General features: G+C 40.8%; 1 protein-coding gene across 3 annotated transcripts in view; it reads right to left on the bottom strand.

Annotated features, from left to right (window-relative positions):
* The window catches only part of tmpoa (thymopoietin a), a 36,157-nt gene that overhangs the window by 5,703 nt on the left and 7,289 nt on the right, over window positions 1-23,165 (bottom strand). Inside the window, exons 2-6 of one of the 3 annotated variants that reach the window (XM_031316907.2) lie at window positions 15,572-15,689; window positions 13,519-13,674; window positions 11,207-11,334; window positions 9,778-9,906; window positions 5,862-5,954 (exon numbers count right to left, since the gene is read on the bottom strand). In XM_031316907.2, the coding sequence (XP_031172767.1) occupies window positions 5,862-5,954; window positions 9,778-9,906; window positions 11,207-11,334; window positions 13,519-13,674; window positions 15,572-15,689 (624 nt within the window). The remainder of the gene's footprint in view (window positions 1-5,861; window positions 5,955-9,777; window positions 9,907-11,206; window positions 11,335-13,518; window positions 13,675-15,571; window positions 15,690-23,165) is intronic. The other 2 variants (XM_031316908.2, XM_031316909.2) reach the window with 2 other exon arrangements.

The raw sequence follows: 23,165 nt of genomic DNA, 5'->3' as shown, positions 1-23,165 counted from the left end.
AGAGAGAGAGAGAGAGAGAGAGGTGAATAAGATAAATAACAGTATTTCCTGATTGTTTCACAGCGATTACGTTCTAAAGCACAAATAAATAACCATAAACACTTAACAGATGATTTTGTGAAGACAGTCTGTCTTTAATTTAAGTCTCCATTCTTTTAGGTGCAGCAGTAAACAAGGAAGTAGGCTACTCTAGTGTCGATTTATCACCATTTTAGGCGAGGGCAGAACATTTCTTTTTGTTTGATAACATTAAAAGTATATCAGTATATCGTTTCAGCATCGATGTGCACATGTGCAATAGTCACATCGCAGGTCATGCAATGTAAATGCTATAACTTTTTTGCTGCTTAATACAAAAGGAAAACTTGCACTGTTCTCATTTTCCATAACTAATGTTATCGGCCGACCCATTCCCTTTAAGACAGGTGGCCATGTGGGCTACGTGTGTTTGTGACGTAGTGTGGCGGGGTTTGTTATGGGAAGTGAGGCTCTCCCGTGTGTGTAGAAAAGTGCCACAGACACAGTAAAGCGCATGCTTTTCCATAGGTAGTGAATAGGGGTGTGAAGAGACAGCCAGCTGATGAGATGAGACATGACACGAGATTGGGTTCATAAGATCGAGACGAGAAATTCGAATTTATTCAAATTGAAAATCACAAAATAAAAAACGACCACTGAAAGGTTTTGCCACAAACTCAAATGACTGGCTTCTCTCCTGTATAACTAACAGTTACACCGATACTAGGGCTGGGCAATATATCGATATTATATTGATATCGTGATACATGAGACATATCGTCTTAGATTTTGGATATTGCAATATCGTAATATGACATAAGCGTCGTCTTTTCCTGGTTTTACAAGCTACATTACAGTTAAGTTATGTCATTTTCTAAACCTACCAGACTGTTCCAGCTGTTCTATTATTTGCCTTTACCCACTTAATCATTATAGCCACATTACTGAGGATTATCACAAATGTCACTGTGTAAATATTTTGGGAAAGCAGCAATTGTCAACCCTACAATATCTTTGCAATATCAATATCGAAGTATTTGGTCAAAAATATTGTGATATGAGTTTCTCCACATCGCCCAGCCATAACCGATACTTATTCCATATGTACGGTATGTAGAGATAGTCTCTTCACTCAGAGAACCAAGGTTACAATGTAACCAAGCGTATTCTGGCAGTAGTTGAGACCAGTTGTTTTGTATTTTACAATTTGTCATTGTACAGTAGACAGAGAGAAATAAAGCTTATTTTATTGTTTCACATTGATTATGTTCTAAAGCACAAATAAATGACCACCAAACACTCAACAGATGATTTTTGTAAAGACAGATGGTCTTTTCTCCTCCTCTGCATTTTATTCATTGCAGCACTAAACAAGGAAATAGGCTACTCTAGTATTGATTTATGACCGTTATAGGACGAACGGAGAACATTTCTCTTTGTTTAATATGATTAAAAGTAAAGTTATGTTTTGCTGTCCGCTTCCAGACTCATTTCAGACTCAGAGACGTTGAGTGGTCTGCGCGAGACAGCGCCATAGTGAACTGCACGCTGTAGACGCTTGTGTCTCGGCCGTGAGAGAGAGGGAGCTAGAGAGAGGCGGTACCCTAACGTTCTAACGCTGGGTTTTACAGTCGGCTTTTTTCATCCGCTATTGCTCTGCAAAAGTTAACTCGGAGTCAACTTTGGAGAACGGGCGGGGGATCTTCTATGCTAATTTCGAGGTCAAAGTCAGACTCATCTGTCATGCTGGCTGTTGCTCTGCACTTGTGTACGGATATTGTGAGACACTTTGTAGCTCAACGAGAAATCTTGTCATGTTTAATCTCGTTACACCTCTAGTAGTGAAGCAACAGTAGTCAGTGTTTTTTTTTTTTGTTTAATGCAAAGAAGAAATAAAGCACTGGCCATTCTTCACAGCAGAGTTGCCAGACTAAAAGCTAGTTACCAGCTAAGAGCCAGGTTAAAGCTTTGAGTTATTCTAAAGAAACAAGGGGTCTGTCTAAACTAGTAATGCGGTTTGAGCCGCAAAGCTGGAAACGTAATACTAATCCACAAGAGAAGTCTGTGTCTGATATTACGTCATTTACACAAATGTAAGGGTTCTTGGATACACAGTTTGTTGCTAGTGCGTGACATGCAGGCTCTGTATGCACAGGGAACCACCAATCACAATCAATGTTGATCAATTTATCAAAGAGAGAGTAGCGGTGCTGAGAATGAGAGAATAAAAAAAACTTATTTTCATATATTTATGTTTTAAGACACAGTGAGACAAAATGTATGTTGTTGTTTTTTCAAACTGTTGGCCCCCAATTCCAGCCAATGACAATTTGTCCCGCCCCGGCTGTTTGCCCCCCTGTTCGTGTGCACTTCCCATTGAAATCGACCCACCACTCGACCGGAGTTGCAAGAAAAAAACACAAAGTCAACCCTGGTTCATCCCTGGTTAAACCCTCAGGTGTGAAAGGGGAATAACAGTACCTGTCTCACTAACATCCTTGGACAGTGTGGATGTGCAACTGAGTGCCTTCACAGGGCTGCAAGAGGACAGGAAGCTGGTCATTTTCTGCTGCCTCCTTTTATGCAGCAGGACATCTGGAGGGGCACACTCCTGCTCACAATGTGTGCGACTGTGTGTCAAGGTTGTTTAACCAGCCAACAGTTGTCACACAACAGTCCCTGCAGAGAGCCAACAGCTGCACACACAACTGGCTGATTGTTCATTAACAACCCTATACTGTAAACTGTAGATTTTGAGAGTTTGAACTCTTCATGTTTAACCACAGATACCATCCGTATAGTGTCAGTGAGAAGCCTGAGTGAAGGATAGGGAAAAAAAGAGAAATTAAGAATCATCAGACCTTATTTATTATTTGTCATTTATTTATTGACGCCTTCACTGTAAGGTTTATCGAGACATGCCACAATGATGATTCATGCATAGTTTTACTAGAAACACATTACTGCACAAAGTTCCATTACATGATTTTTATTGATTTATTTATTTTTTTTAAATGTGACTTAGTTTGCATAAGTGGTTAATGGCCAAAAAAATAAATAAAAAAAAGCGTTGACAGTATGAGGCTGAGGCATAGCCTACTTTCCTCATATGACACAGGGCTGTTACTGAAGTAGCAGGCTGGACATACAGAGAAGGCGGCTGTTTTGCCAGCAGCCAACGCTGAAAAGCCCCGGTATTATACGTGTCCAGATATATACGGAAATTAAGGAAAAACTTGCTGTTTTAACAGACTATTTATTAAATAGTTTTAGTGAATAATTTAACTCCATTGCACCCTATCTGCTGGTCTTAAAAGGTTCAGTACATGGCTCAGGTTCCTGAGACCCAAAATACACAAGGTAACTGCTCCGTGGACTGGGTGGTAACATTAGACTGGATGCTTTCTGCTGAGATGCTGAAGTAGGACTGGGCAATATATCGATATTATATCAATATATGAGGCTAGATATCGTCTTAAATTTTGGATATCGTAATATATGTGTTGTCTTTTCCTGGTTTTAAAGGCTGCTTTATAGTAAAGTGATGTCATTTTACTCTTTATTCTTACCAGACTGTTCTAGCTAGGGCTGAACGATTAATTGCATTTGCGATAATATCGCGATATGTTAAAACGCGATTTCCTAATCGCAAAGGCTGCGATTTTGTCACATGACTCGCGAGAGCAAATCAGTCTGCACTCCGTAGAGAAAGCATCAACTTAGCATGCTAACGCTACACTGTACCTTGAGCTGATTTCTGTCATTCAAACAACTCTGAGTTGTAGTTTAAAACTTTTACAGCCATTTTAATAAAATGAAGGGTTTTATTCTGGTTCGAGTCCATACGTGCAGTTAATGGATACAGACACACAGAACTGAAGGCTCGGTTGGCAACTAGCTCTGATTAGCGGTTAGCTCCGGTTAGCGGTTAGCTAGCTCCGTTATAAAGATATGGAGTGGAGGAGCTGCCACTGAGAGGGGTAACAACCAGACTGATAAATGACGTTCGGGGAGCTTTCACAGCAGCGTGGCCGCGGTGTTTCAACAGTTTTATTAGTACAGTTAATCCCACGACAAGAACACCAGCAACTAGCTAACGTAACGATAGCCTCTCTGAACAAGTGCACACGGCAGCACGCAACTTCACGAGGGGGAGGGGCTGGAGGCAGCTCCTCTCTGTGCACTGTAAAAAATTACACTGTTGTGTGTGTGTGTATACTATATTTTTACTTGTTTAATTGTCTAGTGTGTAATTGTGTGTTCATACTATAAAATGATTTATTGTTTGTCTTTGTTGAATAATACAGAAGACAAAGAGCTTAAAAAAAATAATCGAAATTGCAATATTTGGGAAAAAAATCGCAATTAGATTATTTTCAAAAATCGTTCAGCCCTAGTTCTAGCTGTTCAATATTTTGTCTTGAAAAGTTATTGTCCATAAGATTTTCATCTAGTTAACTGTCTAGAAAGTACCTATCTATCAAAAAGTGAGTTAAAACAATGGTGATTGAGCATATGATCCACTGATGAAAGCGCTTGTATTTGCTGCTTTGTCAAGTAATACAATCTGACTGTCTGTGGCGACTTTCCTGCCCTAAATTCAAATTCAGCACACAGTTAGTGACGCATTTTACGTCAGTCAGCAGCGGTTGGTCTTTCCCCGTCTGCCCAGGTGGAGCTTGGCAGTGCCGGTTATGCTGCGTTTTATTGTACACGGAAATTGGAAACTTCCAACAAGGAAAGATGCAAAGAAATAGCACGTCAATCGGTTGGGCGCTACATTTAATTACTGCTAACTCACAATGGTGGACCAACAGACAGAGAATGAAGACCGTTCAACTTCAAATCCAATTTAAAAAATATTAAATAAAAAATAAACTCCCACACCCACAAGAGGACCGAACTGATGCTGGCTGAGATGCTGCCTAATCTAGTTAGGTTTTACATGATTGTACATGAGTTTTCGTTTTGTATCAGCTCGAAATGATCCCAAACCTTTTTTCTATGGCCTGTCTCTTCCTCACTATTTTCTCTCTCTTCCTCCATTTTGCAAACTGCACCGTCTTCCCCACATCACCTGTACACACAACACCATATCCATGGTTGTATGAAAACATGACACACGTAGTTTTCAAAACATTCTGTTGACATGTGGACAGCATTATAAAAAACCTGGATACAGCTTTCGAGACGGAACCCTGTTCATTCCTATGAGAGTTAGACAGTGCAGGCGCACTAAAGACTTCCGCTAGCCAAGCCGGCTACTTCCGATTTAGCGATCCGCTAACTTGAATGGGGATTCAATGATTTAATCGTGCGGCTCTTCTAAACTGAATAGATGAAATTCTGATAGTGAAACGGGTCATTTTGCGGGGGTTGTGACTCTCAAAAGAGTATATCCCATGATTTAAAGACGCATCTTCCGTCATATAAGTCAATGCCCCATGGCATCACGTCACGGATGCGTTTGGCCGCTATGTCACAATGGCTTTAAAGCCCAGCACATTTCCTGGGGGCCTGTTTATCTCAAAATGGCACTAATCGGCCGGATTAATTGGTCTATCGCTAGTGGCTACATGGCTGATGTAGACATGTGTGATGGACAAAAGCAACAGCACATAAAGGAATGCATCACTGAACCACCCCATCACCTGTGATTAGAAGCCTTAGGTTAAAAAACAAAGCCCAGTGTTCACCATCCTAAAATGCACTATTCCCCGCAATTCATCACCAGTGTGTTGACTAATTAAGCCTTACTCAAGTGTGTTGACATGACATTGTGGACACTGATTTTGTGAAAAACGTATTTTGGTTAAGACATGGCAGATAGACAAAAGGCTAACCTCTAACAGAGCAGTGTTTAGCAGAGCAACTGGCTTGTGGAATGAATCCTTGCTGGGTCTGGGAAGACGCAGCCCCAGTTCTTCCTCTTGGAGCTACAGGTTTCAAACAGAAAGTGAGCAAGCACACTATTTCTTTTAGGATTCTAAGAACTGGATTTCCAACTTAAACCACTGTGTCAAAGCTGGTTACGCCTCAGTATGCTTCAAACAAAGTGCTTGTCAGAACTGAGTGTGACAATTTGCGTGACTAGTCTAAAGTAGACAACCTGACCATCACAACCCCATTACACAGTGATTGGCCAGGTGTGTAAGTATGCATCATTTAAAGTGCTCATATTATGCTTTTTGGCTTTTCCTCTTTCCTTTATTGTGTTATATCTTTTTGTGCACGTTATAGGTTTACAAAGTGAAAAAGCCCACTTTGGAACACACGTTATAATGCTCGCCTATGCTAGCATGCCACTCCCTCATACTCTGCAACTGACTAGCTAGCAGGACTTACTTCGCATGTGTGACTCCCAACAAAGATGGAACAGAAGTGTGATGTCTCACTCTGTAGCTAAAACAGAGAGCTCAACACACAGGGTGAAAAGAGGAGCTGCAGTACAACAAATATATGGTGTTTTCTGAAAATTAAACCATGTAAACCTATTGTGATATAACCTCTAAATACAATTATGAACCTGAAAATGAGCATAATGAGCACTAAACTTCTCTCTCACTTTTTGTAAGGAGCTCTTCAGACCTTGGATGTATATTGGGCAGCCATCTTCAAAGATCAGGCCTTAGTTTGTGGCCCACCTTACAAGACAATGTGCCTGTTTTGACCTGGTTTTAACATCTGTCCTGAGTGATCCAATCACAAGTGGACAACTCTGAATACATGAGTTTACACCTGAGAGCAGAATGGGTCTCCAAATATGGAGCTAAAAGAGTCTCAATAAAGATAATGCACACACTACATTCACATATGCACACACAGGATTCATACATGCACACATGATTCATAAATACACACAGGATACACAAATGCACACAAAATTCACAAAAATACACACAAAATTTAAAAAGCACAGAAGATTCAGAAATGCATACAAAATTCAGAAATGCATACAAGATTCAGAAATGCACACACAATTCAGAAATGCAAACAACATTTACAAATGCACACAAGATTCAGAAATGCACAGGACAAGATTCAGAAATGTATTTCTGATGCACACACAAATATATCTTGATTTACAAACTGCTTGCGGTCTGTGAACTTCACTGCATTTGTGTGTGAATTTTGAGACTGCACTGACTTGGCTCGACACACAAATGCCTTTTTTTAAAACAGGGAATGATCTACAACCAATCAGATATCTCCCTTGTTTTAGCCAATCACAAGAACGCACCCCACGTGGGGGATTGTTTACTTATAAGCCAATCACATGAACACGTTCACACAGCGCTATATGAAAGTGATGTAGGAGTCATTGGTCAAACTTATAAGTCACGCCCACTGCCAACTCGGAACTTGCAGACAGAGCAACAACCAACAACGGGACATTTTTAAGAATTTTCACCATCTTATTCATCATTAAATTCACTTCTGACAACATTTTAGGCGAGAAATCAACTATGTAGAGGTCAAATATGGGCCGTTTTACGAAAATTGATGGCTAATTGCAAATTTTGTCCGACTGTGTGTCGGGAGTTCAGCGGCCGGTGCTGCCTGTGTTGCTGCCTCGCCGCCCGGCCTGCTGGGAGGTAGATGGAGCTCCGTCACGGCTGGCAGCCCACGGCACTCCATACCCACGCAAAGTCACAGTTTTTTGGGTTAATGGACTTCCAAACGCCGCTGCCCTGACAGAGCTCCAGGGCCTGCAGCTCCCCTCTTCCTGCTAAATGGCCGCTGTGTGTGAGTGAGAGCGCGGTCAGCGAGCTTGTTATGCCCGCAATCTCTTACCACAGGTTCCAGTTAATCTTATAATGGATATGTGTGTTGAGTTATTTAAACAAACGATCATGGAAATAAACGCCTCTTGTCCGCGATTCTCATTGATAGAGCCTGCGGCTGGATGGAGCTCTATCAATGAGAGCTAGCTAGCCTCCTCTTAGACCTCTGAAACGAAACCCCTAATGTTCACAAAAAAGCATTGCATTGAAATCGGACACCATAGTTAGCTTCATAAGACCTTGAGGTAGATGTTCTATAAGTGGCATGACGAAATTCAAACTGTAAATATACGAAAATTATGCCGAAAGTGTAGCAACGATCTTTCCCATAGGATTAAATGGGACACATAGCTAGCCTAGCTAGCAGCTCCTCCTAAGGAGACCCCTAATGTTCACAAAAATGCATTAAATTGAAATCGGACACCATAGTTAGCTTTATAAGACTTTGGGGTAGATGTTCTATAAGTGGCGTGACGAAATTCAAACTGTAAATATACGAAAGTTATGCCGGCAGCTGACAGCCAGCCAGCTCCGGAGCTCCGCGGAGCCCCGAGCCCCGAGCGTCCAATAACCGAGAAACGGTGACTTTCACTGGGTATGGAGTTTGCTGCTTTCTCGTCAGACTGTGTGGAGCTCCTAAAGTTGAGCAAAACATTACGTGAATTACTACGAGAATGGATGACTCCACCCACATTCATATAGCGCTGTGTGAACGCGTTCATGTGATTGGCTTATAAGTAAACAATCCCCCACGTGGGGTGCGTTCTTGTGATTGGCTAAAACAAGGGAGATATCTGATTGGTTGTAGATCATTCCCTGTTTAAAAAAAGGCATTTGTGTGTCGAGCCAAGTCAGGGGAGTCTCAAAATTCACACACAAATGCAGTGAAGTTCACAGACTGCAAGCAGTTTGTAAATCAAGATATATTTGTGTGTGCATCAGAAATACATTTCTGAATCTTGTCCTGTGCATTTCTGAATCTTGAGTGCATTTGTAAATGTTGTTTGCATTTCTGAATTGTGTGTGCTTTTCTGAATTTTGTATGCGTTTGTGAATCTTCTGTGCTTTTTAAATTTTGTGTGTATTTGTGAATTTTGTGCGCATTTGTGTATCCTGTGTGTGTATTTATGAATCATGTGTGTGCATATGTGAATGTAGTGTGTGCATTTATCTTTATTGAGACTCTTTTAGCTCCATATCCAAATGCGTCTTTGAGTGACCACTTGCGATCGGATCTCACTTTCCCGCTCTTTATGCATATAAACACGTACGTCATTATATCTATATATATATATATATTTTACTATTTCATGTTTGCTCTTAGGAGTCGTGATACATTACTGCTGATGAAGACCTAACATTCCCCGATTTTGTTGCAGCACTGACCACTCGGGCTCGCCAGCTTACTCCAGCGCTGACACGGCGCTGTGGAGACAGGTCTTGCAATGTGAGACTACTAAATAACAAAATAGCAAAATGGGTAGTGGGGAAGTTTTATGAAACAAAAAATAAGGTTATGGTAAACCGGCAGCTGCCTTTTTTCAGGCAACCGCGGGGACAGAGCTCCAGACACTCGGTGGTATAAGAGCAGGCAGCACCGGATGATTCGATCACTCAATTTTAATACCAGGTATTAAAAAAACAGGGCTAGATTTTTGTCTTGCTCTACTTTGAAGCAGCTATATCAGCAAATGAAACAAACCTGAGAATTTGCAGTGAATCTCACCAAGGAGTGATAGCCCTAACAGTTTCTGATGACTGTGAAAAAATCTAACCCATTTGTGACCATCAGTCCGGTTGATAACACACATATTTGCCAACAGATGCCCACCCTTAAGTGCAGTTAAAGTCGAAATGACAGGAAACAGGAGAAGCGCATTTTCTGATCTACAGATCAGCAGATATTGGAACCAACCGCCCTGTGAGTCCATACTCAATGAGTGAAACGGCCACCATGGCCAAGGCCCAGAGCTACCTGAGAAGGTCTAGATGAGGTGGAGGGAGGTTCAGCCCGAGCTGGACTGTCCAGTCTGTGGTGAACCCTCTTGTTAGATTTCAACTGGACCTGATCTGTCAACACAGGCCTGAGATCCTCAGCCACTATCTGCTAGGACAGAAAAAACAGAGCTATCGACAAAGCACAGAAAGAACGGACCAGGGTCACACACACCGACACAACACACACACACACACACACACACACACACACACACACACACACACACACACACACACACACACACACACACACACACACACACACACACACACACACACACACACACACCTCTTCTTCCTCCACCACAGTACAGCACATATAATTGTATTGTTGGCAGCCTACAAATTTACACGTGCCTGTCATTCCTCAAGGCCTCAGCTCAACAGGTGCACATTCACAGTGGGAACAGCAGGAGGAGCTGCTCACAATCACATTCAGAGCAGCAACACTGCTGAATAACACCCTCACATATGGGAGATGAGTTCACACTGACATTTCCTCAAAAGAGACTATAACACATTGTACTTATGTAAAAATATACTTTACGAAATGAAATGGAGTGAGGATGGTTTTATGATTACAATAACTGCATAAAAAAACGTGGACGCCAAATATCAGAAGAAAAGGAAAAGAACAGATGGAGGTAAGGGACAGAGATCAACACTTAAGCACTGAAGAGAAAAGTCAGTGTGTGAAGAGGTCCGGTTGTTCCAGCATGTGCACAGCAATAGCTAATCCACATCATGTGCTTTGAGTCTGACATGCAGTGAGCAGCACTGATACACTGAACCTACAGGTTCACACTGAGCGGGGTGTGACTACACTCCAAATGAAAAACCACTTCTTTCGGAAACCGTATAATCAACCCCAGCTGTTGGGTGTCCCATCCTATCTGCTTAAGTACACACTGCACACCAACATCTGAACTGCAGCTCAGACTTGCAAAGATGCTTAATTTAATTGCCTTCCTTCTTTCTTTGCAAATCTGGCTTAGAGTTAATCCATGCCGCCTGCAACTGATAGTGTTAAATAAGAGGTCTTGGTTGAAGTGTTGGAATGTGATTAATGAAGTGGATTCCAAGCTGGGTGATACTGCTGCTGAAGTCAGTGACCAGCTGTGTGCTGCTCTTTTAGGGGGCTTTCCTACCTCATCTCGTTCAGTTGAATCACACTAGAGTTCGTTTTAAACATCAGCAGCAGAGAAGTCACATTTAGAATAAACAGAATATTATTATGATCACTATGACAATAGATGGAGTTTTGGATAAACCAGGAACATTTCCCCAGGTAGTGCAAGGACAGTCCATGTTAAGGTATATAGACTGATGTGCTGACTTGTTGTCACTGTATGTAAATGAAGTTGAGAAATAACTCTGAAGTTGGCTTGTTGAAAAGCGGTTCTTACCATGTGGTGCTGACTGCTTCGGGTACGGGTGGTGACGGGCGTCTTCCCTCTGCTCCTCACCGGTCTCTCCACCACTGGAACTGGCTCAGGTTCGGCCACAGGTTCTGCCACAGGCTCTGGTGTCACTTCTGATAAAACACAGTGCAGTCACACACTATAACTTGCAGGACATGCAGGTGGGTTTATGTTCAAGAAGAACAAATTGTTACTTTACATTACTTTCCAGGGAATAACACAGGTTTTCATTTTCATTTCTTCCCCTCCAGGCAGCCATTAGTTTCTGTTTATTTCAGTACAGTGAAAATATACGACTTAATGGGACCGATGGGTTCTGAGATTGGTGCCATAGAGACTGACGTACACTCATGGTGACATTTTTAACTCTTGTGAAGATTTTCTCCAATTTCATAGTTGTATTGCCGACAACGAAGGAATTGCTTCTGCGCTTTTCCTTAGCGTTTACGACACTAAACTACAAAACGTGACCCCCTTTCTTTAAATCCAGCCACGTTTTTGGAGCACCTGAATCATTGTATCACAACCTCTGAAGAATTTCCTCAGAATTTGCCCGATGACAGCGTATGAGGATGAAACAGTACAGTAGCCGTGGCAGCAATGGCCTCTTTAGCCTGAAGTTTGCCTGTTTTCTTTTTCTTTCCTGGGGGATCCACTCTGCAATAAAGTACCTCATGTACTGTACCCAAAAAAAAGGGCGCAGTTTGATGAATGATGCAATTACGTACTATGCACGGCGCGTTATTATGAAACCCACGCAACTTCTAGGCAAGACCCGCCCTTCAATAGCATTCACACGCTACTATTGGCCAACTGTCCATGCTTACGCAAGATAACGTAACCCGATTTGTTCAGGTCCTATCCCCTGACCAATCGGGTATCAAGGTCAATACCTACGCACGACACATGCAGATTGAAGTGGCAGCAAACCAACCAACTAACCGAAGTAATACTAATAACTTTGTACAACAATTACGTTATTTATCGTTACCATTGAGCTAAGTTAGCGTAGCTACCATTTAAACAATGTTTGCTGGTTATAACTTATTTATATAACTTACAGGTCAATGCTTTTGAGCGCTAGTTATCAGCAATAACAAATCTGTGTGGTGCAGGTTTTGTTTCTTCAATAGTGGTTTGACATTTGCGGTTTTAAAAGAGTTGGGAAAGGTGTCTGTTTGCAGTGAGTAAAAATAACTGTACTTGTATGTAGGTCTCCTCCACCCAAAATAAAAACAAACCGGGCGATTGTATACACCAAGTCAAGCTGTCGCACACATTTGCTCAGCTCGTTTTTCTGAAAAACATTAAATCCAGACATCCGATGACTAAAATCCTTTAACCAGTTAAACTATACAGCTAAAAAAAAAAAAGTGTATCATAAAAATGTGGCTTAAAACTGGATAAAGAGTCTTATTATTATGATGATGAGATTTATGTTTTGGCAAACACACATGTAAAACATAAATGTCATCTACTTTATACTGCTGTGTACATAGTAGGGTTGGGTATCGTTTTCGATACCGGTGCTAAAGCGAAACTTTTAAAACAGTGCATGAACCGATACTTTTTAAAGAAAGTAAAAAAAAAGAAGGGTACTAAAACAACAGTCGGCGACATTAAATAACAGCTTGTTCATTGGTAAGGCCATATGGTCTAAATTAAATGATTTAATAATAATGTAATAACTTTAACTATAACGGCAGCTGCGGACTGTTACGTCTCGGTGTTGGAATCCTCTACAGTGAAATATAGTCACACTCTACACTGTTTAGCGGTAAGCTAACATTACCTGCTGTAGAGTGTAGTGTTAACTAGCGTCACGTGCAACAATGCTTCTGTTGCCTCTAACGTCTGTTTCAGAGCATCAGAGAGAAGCGCAGACACATCAGTGGCACCGAAATGAGGCACCGAAATCCCCATTGCTATTCGGTCCGGTAGATACCGGTCGTTAAGGCACCAGTGCCATATTAGCACCGGGTCTCGGTACCCAACCCTAGTACATAGTGATGCCAGCCTCCCTGGTTCTTTTGGTAAAGCAATTAGGTGCTGCACAGTTGACAACCATAGTTGCTGCCCATAGGTGGTGATTGTAAACAATACACAGGTAAGATGGTGGATGGTTATCCCCAAAGCGATGACGTAATGTTCAATTCAATTCAATTTTATTAATAGTATCAAATCATAACAAGAGTTATCTCAGGACACTTTACAGATAGAGTAGGTCTAGACCACACTATAATTTACAAAGACCCAACAATTCCAGTTGTTTTATATTTATGAGTGGCTGTTCTTACCGTCCTCCTTGTCACTGTACAGGTCTGATTCAGAGTTGCCATTGTGGTTGTGGTTGACTTGCATCTCTGTGAGAACCAGCTTTGGCAGCAACAGCTGTGTAGGACCCTCATCCAGCAGCCTTTGCAATTTCTTCTCATATACTTTACGGGTGGATGCTAAGAGGATGAGCAGAGGGGAGACATTTAATTAAACATGCACAAGATGGCTTGACCTGTCAATGTTCCTGAATGGTAGTAGCGGGAAACTAGAAATTAGGGGTGTGACGAGACACTCCGCTCACGAGACGAGACACGAGATTGGGTTCACGAGAACGAGACCATAACACCATGGCTAACACCATTTTAAAGAAACTTCAATTAAGAAATATGACTGGAAAAATAGTCTTTACTCAGAGAACCAAGGTTACAACATAACCAAGCTTTTCATGGCAGCACTAAACAAGAAAGTAGTCTGCTCTTGTATTGATTTATGACCATTTTAAGATGAGGGGGGAACATTTCTCTTTCTTTAATATCATTGATAGTAAAGTTAGGTTTTGCTTTCTGCCTCCGACTTATTTAAAAAAAAAAAAAAGGCAGAGGAAAAAAAGGCAGAGAAAGAGAGCGAACGGTGCGGGTCAGCGCCACACTGAACTGCACGCTGCAGCGGCTGTACCCTCTAATGTTCTAACGCTGGGTTTAACAGGCAACTTTTTACAACTGCAACTCCGCTACCACTCTGCAAAAGTGAGCTCAGAGTCAACTTTGGCGAACGGGTGTGGGATCTTTTGTGCTAATTTAGAGGTCCAACCTAGACTCACCTTCAAAGCCAGATGTATTATAAGACCAACCACCTTAGAGTCTACTGGCTGCTGCTCTGCACTTGTGACCGCTATCACTAGACAATTTTTACCTTTTACATTTTAATCTCGCGAGATCTCGTATCTCGTCACACCTCTAATAGAAATAATTACATAATATCAGTAAAATGACCAGCCTGACAGGCTTGTGACAATTCAATAAAACACTGAAGACCAGTGAGAGGCCAATAGTGTAAAGGTGGTAAACCCAGTCTTCTATGGATGGACAACTATTTTATTGCACACTGCCCGTGCAACAAAAGCAGCAGGTGAGTAGCACAACAGCAACAGCTGCCGCATTTCAGCTCTGCACTCACAGCCCAAAACACAAATCATGTATACGTACACTTAAGGAGAAAAAGAAGCGCATGCAGGCTGTTACACGGCCAGCGTAGACAGCTGTATTATTCAAAATGGATGTGTCTGTTGTGTTAGATCTGAATCTTTATTGCTGAACAAAAAGCTGAAAGGTTGTTTAGAGAACCTGGACTTCTCCTGTATAATCCTACACTGTCATCAAACTTGAACTCAAGAAGCAGAAAACAATAGTTATGAAAATGATTGAGTCTCTACATATTCCAGATTGCCAATCAACATTGAGAGCAGCCAGTAGTTTCATGATAACGTCACTCTGATAAACCACTGAGACTTATATTGTTTAGGTCATTAGTAAATTTGAGTATACAATTGCAAACACAATAATGTAATGTGCTTTATTGCTAATAATACTATATAATAATAATTATAATAATAATAATAAAAATACTATTAAAGTATAATTGTATTCCCAACTTGTAAATACGTTTGTACATGCTTTCCTTTGTATTTTTTTCTTTATTTTTTGAATATTTGTTCTTGATTTCTATCCTATTTATTCTATTATTTCTTGTATATTCTGTATGTGTGCTGTGTGTCTGATATTTTGCTGCTGTAGCACGGAAATTTCCCAATTTGGGATAAAAGTCTATTTGATCTAATTTAATTGAATATGTTGAAATTATTTCAGACATTTAAATTTTTGAAAAGAAAAGTTCAAAAGATTATCAAACAATAATATTGTGAATATTTATGGATTCCATCAGTGTTTAGCACTAACACCAAATCCCTCTGTATGTGTGAAGTGCAGCCATGTTTCTGTGTGCTGAGGGCAGATGTCACATCAGTCTTTAACTTCATATGACCCTGCTGCTGGTTCTGCTAGTGTGAGCACTCACCCACGATCGGCCCTGCGTCCACTCCGTGTTTGAGCAGCTCATCCTTCAGGCCTGCATCGGTCAGCACGGTGACATCCAACTCGTCCGGCCGAACCTTGTCTGTTTTCCTTGTGGCTTTCTGAGGGAGGACGACAGGGCAACCCGGTTGGTAATGCATTGACAAATGGCATTTTTCCATTACATGGTACCTGCTTAACTCGCCTCTACTCTACTTTTTTGTTTTTCCATTATGAAAAAAATTCACAGGTACCTGCCAACAGGTACTTTTCTAGTATCACCTCCGTCAAGGTTCCAAGCGAGCTGAGGCGATACCAAAAGGTGACGTGAAAACCTGCAGACTACTGATTGGTCGGAGAGAATAGTCACTAATCACTGCGTCATCATGTGTCCTGAACAAACCCGCCGTTTTTAAATAGTTTAGCCAGCGGTGTATTTTTTGCTGCCTCCAGCTTCTTTAGAAACTAAATGTGTCTTCTGTCAAACAGACACATACCGAGAATCCAAAACAACACACCTTCCACGTTCTGTGTGTGTGTTGCGTTAGGTCACGGCAGTTTCCTGTGGTGTCGCTATGACGACCAGCCACGCTCGCCTCACGCATGAGGCGGTACTATATCTGCAATGGAAAAAGGAGGACGGGGCAACGTGGCCGAGTCAAGCCGAGCCGAGCCGAGCCGAGCTGGTACTAGCAGTGGGTAAGCACCATAAGTGTACTCATCAGGGTCAGGTCAGGGACTGTCATGGATTTATTTATGTCCTGAGGCAATGTAATCAGCAAGTAATAATTAAAAGCGCGACAGACAGTTATGTTTCTGGGTATGGGCTGCTTGCCAAGATAACACAATGTTCACATGTGACAATCTTTTGGTTAAAGCACTAACTTTTAGGACTGCAACTAGTGCTTTTTTTTTTAATCTGTTGTTTATTTTCTTGATTAATCAATTAGTTGTTTGGTCTATAAAATGTGACCAAAATGACATCCTCAAATGTCTTGTTTTGTCCACAACTCAAAGATATTCAGTTTACTGTCACAGAAGAGAGAAGAAACTACAACATATTCACATTTAAGGAGCTGGAATCAGAGGATTTTTAATAATTACTAAAACTGATAAATTGGTCATCAAAATAGTTAATAATAATAATAATAATAATAATAATAATAATAATAATAATAATAATAATAATAATAATAATAGGTTAATTTAATAGTTGACAACAAATCGATTCATTCATTAATCTTAGCAGCCTCTACAAACCTTCACAAAAACTAAACTCTCTCTTATCCTTCAGTAGTCCAATGGAAAATCCCTGTCCATCTCTACAGCATTTTGTCTTTTCTGGGATGTTTGAATGATGGGATGGTTCTATTTTCAAGCAATTACAGGGACAGTATACACCCCAGTCTAAATGGACTTTGTCTCACCCTGCCCACCTGTTCCCCTCCAAACATCCTCCTGTAAACTTGTGCCTTTAGCTCGCTAAGTTCATTCGTTCAGAGGAAAGCTGTGTTTAGCACTTGTTTAGCAAGTTTTCAGACAGAAACCGGTTTATCAGGTTGCTATTATACACAACTTTGCTTTCAATGAACGTAGTAAATGGATTCCTGTTTTTAAAAAATGCAGGAGAAAAATGTGAGTGGATAAAAAAAACCAAAAAAAAAACACGGTTGGTGGAAGAGAAGCTTTAACTTGAGGAGTTTCCTTCAATTTCCTAAGATGAAGTGAAGCCAGAGAGAAAAAAAGGAGGGAAAAAGCAGCACTCTCTAGGCAGACGCTGCAGGCGTTTCATGATAGTAAACAACATGCTGGGCTGAAGCGCTCCCTCACACACCAGCCTACAGGAAATTACTCGGTTTGAAGCCAGCTGCCTCTGAAATGAAGCCCTTTGTCTCCTCCTCGCCTCACAGACGAAGCAGGCACTGGCTCTCAGTAAATGAAGTATGCACAAAATGTTTTGCTCAATTATGATCTGAGCATACCAGTTACACCATGTTTTGAACCATTATATTTTCAAATGACTGAATTGTGCTTAAGAAAAGTCTAAAAGAAATTAAACAGTAACAATACAATATCAAGTTTTGATTGGGGTTAAGTTCCTGATATGACCCAAAACGGTCACGGATATGGTTTGGTACATAACGGACTCAAAGACTGGAGAGTTGACAGGATGCCAGCCTTTATAAATTGAACCTCCAAACTACAACTCCAGCGACTAACTTCTTACATTGGTTGCACTGCAACTTTAAATGAAAGTGTGTGCCAACTGTGTGGTAGTGATGAATAAAGCATTCAGACTGGTATCCTCTTGTATTTATAACCAGACACGTTGCGGTGGGACAGAATGTCTAACCACTTAAGAAATAGTAGTGATCTCCTTAAGCCACTACAACTAGGGTTGGGTATCGTTTGGGTTTTTTGTGATACTCTACCTGTGCTAAGACGGTGCTGGTGCCTGAACCGATACTTTAAAAAGAGCACAAAACGACAACATTAAAGAATGGCTCGGTTTTTGCTAAGACCATATGGTCAAATTTAAATTTGAAATGTATTTAAAATGTAATAACAAAAAAGTATTTTACTAGTCAATTGCTGTTCAACAACAAAAAGAAGAACTACTACATGTCAGTGCAGATAGGCTACACTGTGTCTTCAGCTGCAGACTGTTGTACGTGCCGGTGTTGGAATCCTTTTGAGTGAAAAACAGGGACACTTTAGACTGCTGTTGAAGCCATCTACTATGCAAGGGTAGGCCAACGTTACCTGCTAAGTAATGTTAACTAGTCATATGCAGCGATGCTTCTGTTGCCTGTAACGTCCATTTTGGAGGACCAGATTGAAGCGCAGATATTTAAGTGGCACCGAAATGAGGCACCAAAATCTGCGTTGTCATTCAGTCCAGTAAATACCGGTCCTATAGAAACTGGTGTCATTTTGGCAACAGCCTTTGGTACCCAACCCTAACTACAACAGCTTTAATGTAAACATCCACAGGAAATATGTTTTTTAAACAGAGACAATTATTATGAAATAATTAAAAAAGTTAAATAATAAATAACACAGATTTCATAGTTAGGGCAATATAGGTCCAAATTAAATCATATCACATTATTAAAGTCTGAATAATAATTTAAATTTGTCGCAATGTGTCAAATCTCGGGCGAGCAGCAGCCTGGCTGTTCACGCCAGAAGAGCATTTCTCTGCCAATTAACATGGGATTCTGCTCCTCTGTTTTTATTCTGATCACATGTAGAGTTGTCTGTTGGCAGCACTTTGAGGCGCTTCAGCCTCCTGTCTGAACCCAACGCTACACACACACACACACACACACACACACACACACATCGGTGCAACCAATTCAAATGTTTAGTCGCCTGCGGAACATACTTCAATTCTAAGTTCCCACATTAACATTAAGTGGCGAATCAGAAGTTTGTTTAGTCTCGGCACTGCACTTTGAGCACTTTACACACACTTTGCACACAGTACGCTTATCCCAGCCAAGCCTCTCACTAGCTAGCATCATGGCCAATGCAGAGAAGCCAGAGCTTGAAGACCCTCCGTTATCATTAAGGTCTCCTGTTTGTGGTACACTTAGGTTTCCCGGTGAAATACAACGGACAAAATTAAGTGGATAAGATGAAAGTAGTGTGCCGACATTGCTCATTAGTGATCGGGATGTTTCTGGCAACACGTCAAACTTGCTAACTCACTTGAAAACGGCAACACGAGAATGTGTATATCACTGCTACAAGGAAACAAAGGAGAAAGGAACATAGGAGCGTAGTGCAAACGCGGCTCCCCTCTGCATTTTAACAGACTTTGCTGGTAATTCAGATCAGGCCCAAGCAATAACAAATCCCACTGGTGTTTTTATAGCAGCGGAGCTACGACCATATTCAGTTGAAAACACTTTTACGCTTTAAAAAACACACAGTGAAGGTGATTGAGCCCCAGTATGAAATTCCTTTTCGTCCACATTTCAGCCAGAAAGTCCTACCCCGCTATATTTGTTACAAATCATTTAAAAGTTTGTTAAAAATAATAATTGTAAACTGATTGTTATTTACAAAAGTTCATAATAAACAACAAGCACATTGTTTTGCTTCTTTACTTTCTTGTTGGGAGTTTTGCATTTGTTCCCCTAACTGTACCGAAAATGAACTGAACCGTGACTTCAAAACCGAGGTACGTACCGAACGTGATTTTTGTATACCGTTACACCCCTACCAGTGGAGAATGTGGACATGACATTGAAAAACTTTTAGATAACACTAAACTATGCAGCACCTTCATGCATAACACCAAACCAAAACTGGGCTACTTATTGTAATTCTTTGTCTGACCACAACATATCCACTGTCAAAGTGACTCTGAATGAACATCTGGGCCTAAAGCAACTCATTCAGCTGGCAGCAAATCAACAAAAATGTGAGGAATGCAAAGATGATATGCTCAACTTCAGTCGCAAGACGCTGCTGAGAGTTTCAAAGCATGCAATCAATGTGAGACACACAGAGAGAGGTTGTCCTACTCTGCGTCTGGCTCTCAGTGGGCCCTCTGCAGGGTTAGTCTGGATGGGAGCCAGGCTGTTTCATAATAACAGCAGTCTGAGCTGAAGAGAGCGGGAGAAAAGGAGGAGGGAACAAGGCGTCTGTGATCCCTCCTCTGCAGACCACACCCTGGGCTTTAAAGGCATAACTAAACTATGAGCTAAGAGCTCAACTCGACCTGAGCACTGTGGAGTAAACTCACCACAAAGACTGTCAGACTTTCCTTTACAACTCCTCACTAAAGCCTGGATGGAGTAGTTAGAGGGTGGGACATACCAGGACCTGTGGCTGCATGATGTAACTTGCTGCTTGGCTAAGTAACAATGAAGTGTGTGTGGTTAGCCATGATTTACTCTGCTAAGATCAACCACAACTGTTTGCTATATTGGTGTCACACATTCATCAGTTTACAGCTAAATCTTCTAAACCTCACCAACACAGACAGCTTTAAAAGGGGGGGAACCTAAATGCATGAAAAACAAAGTATTTGAGCCTTCAAAGTTCCCTCTGAAAAGCCTCTCTGACTTCTGTTAAACATTTCAAAAATGTCAGGAATGAATTTTTGGTCTGCATGGCCACCTCCACCTGCAGATCTTACCTGCAGCCTGTAATCATTAAGACATGTGAGCACCAGGTTTCACAAGATAAACATCAACACTACAATACCCCACTACTATTATGTGTGTACATGTGTGTCTTTCCACAGTCCTTGGCATTTTCTCACACACACACACACACACACACACACACACACACACACACACACACACACACACACACACACACACACACACAAATTCCTCTTCCTGAGAAAGAATTTCCTCAATAAAGAGAGCAAGCACAATAAGATAACAGTACTGCTGTAAAACTTCCCCCTGGTCTGCTATTTAAAGCTACAGTCTATCAGTATAAATCACAATATTGAGCCTTACACACAGTACAAAATCAAGAGGACAATTCTTAACTTAACATCAGGTGTTATTTCAAACAGCGAATACCAGATATTTAGTCTGGATCAACAAAACTACATTTCTAGGATAATTGCCTGACATCCGGCGCTTGAGCCACGACCGGATGTCCCTCACCTTCCTCTCTCTGTGTTGCCGTTCTCTCTTCGGGAAACAACAACAAACTTCAAGCTAGTAAGCTACACGCTGAAAATAGCAAGTTTTAAAGAAGATTTGAATCATGCAACAACTAGGCAGGCCTGCTTGTTTTTTTCAGGGAATGATTGTAAAGATTTACAAAGAATATGTTTAGGGCATTTCCTCTCTAACTGGGACGTTTTGGGAGCGACTGGTGGGATTGCTGTGGACGAAGTACATACGGAGATACACTGGTAAGAGCTAATGGGGTTTAACTATGTATCCAGCTAATTTAAATAGCTCACGTTACTGTACAGTGTGAACATTTTAACTTAATTTAATATTGTATGTGGCGTTTTCTTTTGTGGGGTGCACATGTTTTATTAAAACAAGTTCCTTCCTGAGACTATTTTGCAGAGGTACCGCCCATCATTGCTGCGTCTGGAGCTTAGACCCCGCCCCCCAAGCCGATTGTGATTGGTTTAAAGAAATGCAACTAGAAGTGAAGAGACTACCATATATATAATGAGTGGGACTATTGTTGTAGGCTGTCGTCTTCTAAATTGATCATGAGACAAAATGCTTCAGGATCTGGCTAAAGCATTTCCTGGGGAAAGCCTGTACTGAGCATACTAATGGACAGAAGTGGAGCATAATGGTGCAGGGGGAATTATGAAAATTTAAGACACATTTTAATACATTCTTTTTGCTTAAAAACTGGTTCACTGTTGAAATACAATGTACAGGCTGTGCAGCTACTGTCCACCAAGACAGAGCAGCTACAAACTTGAGCAGAATCTTTCAAGCTTGGGAGTTTTATAAGCAGAAAAAAGGTTTAGAATGGAGTATTTCTTTAGAACGAAGAAGAAGCTTCAGCAAATGAGTATTAACCTCCTCTTCCTCTATGAGTAAACTGGTTTGAAGGTGGCGTGAAGATGCCTGTAGAGGTCTTCAAACATATTTTCTGTTCATTGTAATCAATACCTAAACTGGGTTCTAATCATATTCTAATCTAATATAAGTATCATTGGGTGATGTTTGGCTGACTTAACAATTGATCAAAGAAATAATCAACAGCTTAATTGATATGAAAAAATAATTGGCTGCAAACTCCAAGTTCGAACTGAGAATGACATGATGGGATGTCCCTTTATTCTGTTACTGTAACTGTGCTTGGTGATGTCCCATCAATGCAGAACATAAAAAACAATTGATTTCACATCTCACTTAGATCTTTTGACCTAAGATATAAGACTCTCAGTTACTGTCTAGAAACAAAAACTTTGAAAACCAGCACTTTGGCTTTCTACTTCACATTAGAACATATCTAGATCACACCATGTTAGGTAGGGGTGGGGGGGGGAATCAAAAAATCCTATCTAGATTTGTTTTGCGACGATTTTTAAAATCAATTCTTTTCCCTAGAATCAATATTTTTTTTACCAATGATTCACCTAAAATATTTTGTGTTCATATGGTACCGCCGTCGGTGACTACATCATATCCGTCTGGCACAAAAGAGCGAAAGCAGAAAATGGCAAAAATCCATGTTACTGTATGTACTTCTTACAAATGAAATAAATGTCAGATTCACATGCAATGTGAATTCTTTTTAGAAAGCAATTCTTTTTTAGAAATGTCTCATGATATATTATCTCTAGAAGTGTTTCAACTTGTTTTGTTAAAGTAGGTAAAGAAAATCACAATATTCAATACTACTGAATCGCAATACTACTAGAAACGCAATGAATGAAAATCACAATACAAATCAAATTGGCACCCATGTATCGGGAAAGAATCAAATCGGGATAAAAGCATATCGTCCCAGCCCTAATGTTAGGTGATGTCAACCAACAGTAAACCTGGGTTTAATCACCATCAGGGTCAGTGCACCACCTCCCAGCATTCCTCTTCTACACCTTTACATGATCTCGCAGTCATACCATATACTTTACAATT

The sequence above is a fragment of the Sander lucioperca genome, chromosome 20, assembly GCF_008315115.2.
Source record: "Sander lucioperca isolate FBNREF2018 chromosome 20, SLUC_FBN_1.2, whole genome shotgun sequence".
Classification (NCBI taxonomy): domain Eukaryota; kingdom Metazoa; phylum Chordata; class Actinopteri; order Perciformes; family Percidae; genus Sander; species Sander lucioperca.
Note: the sequence above shows the minus strand (reverse complement) of the source record. Positions and strands in the feature narration are given on the sequence as shown.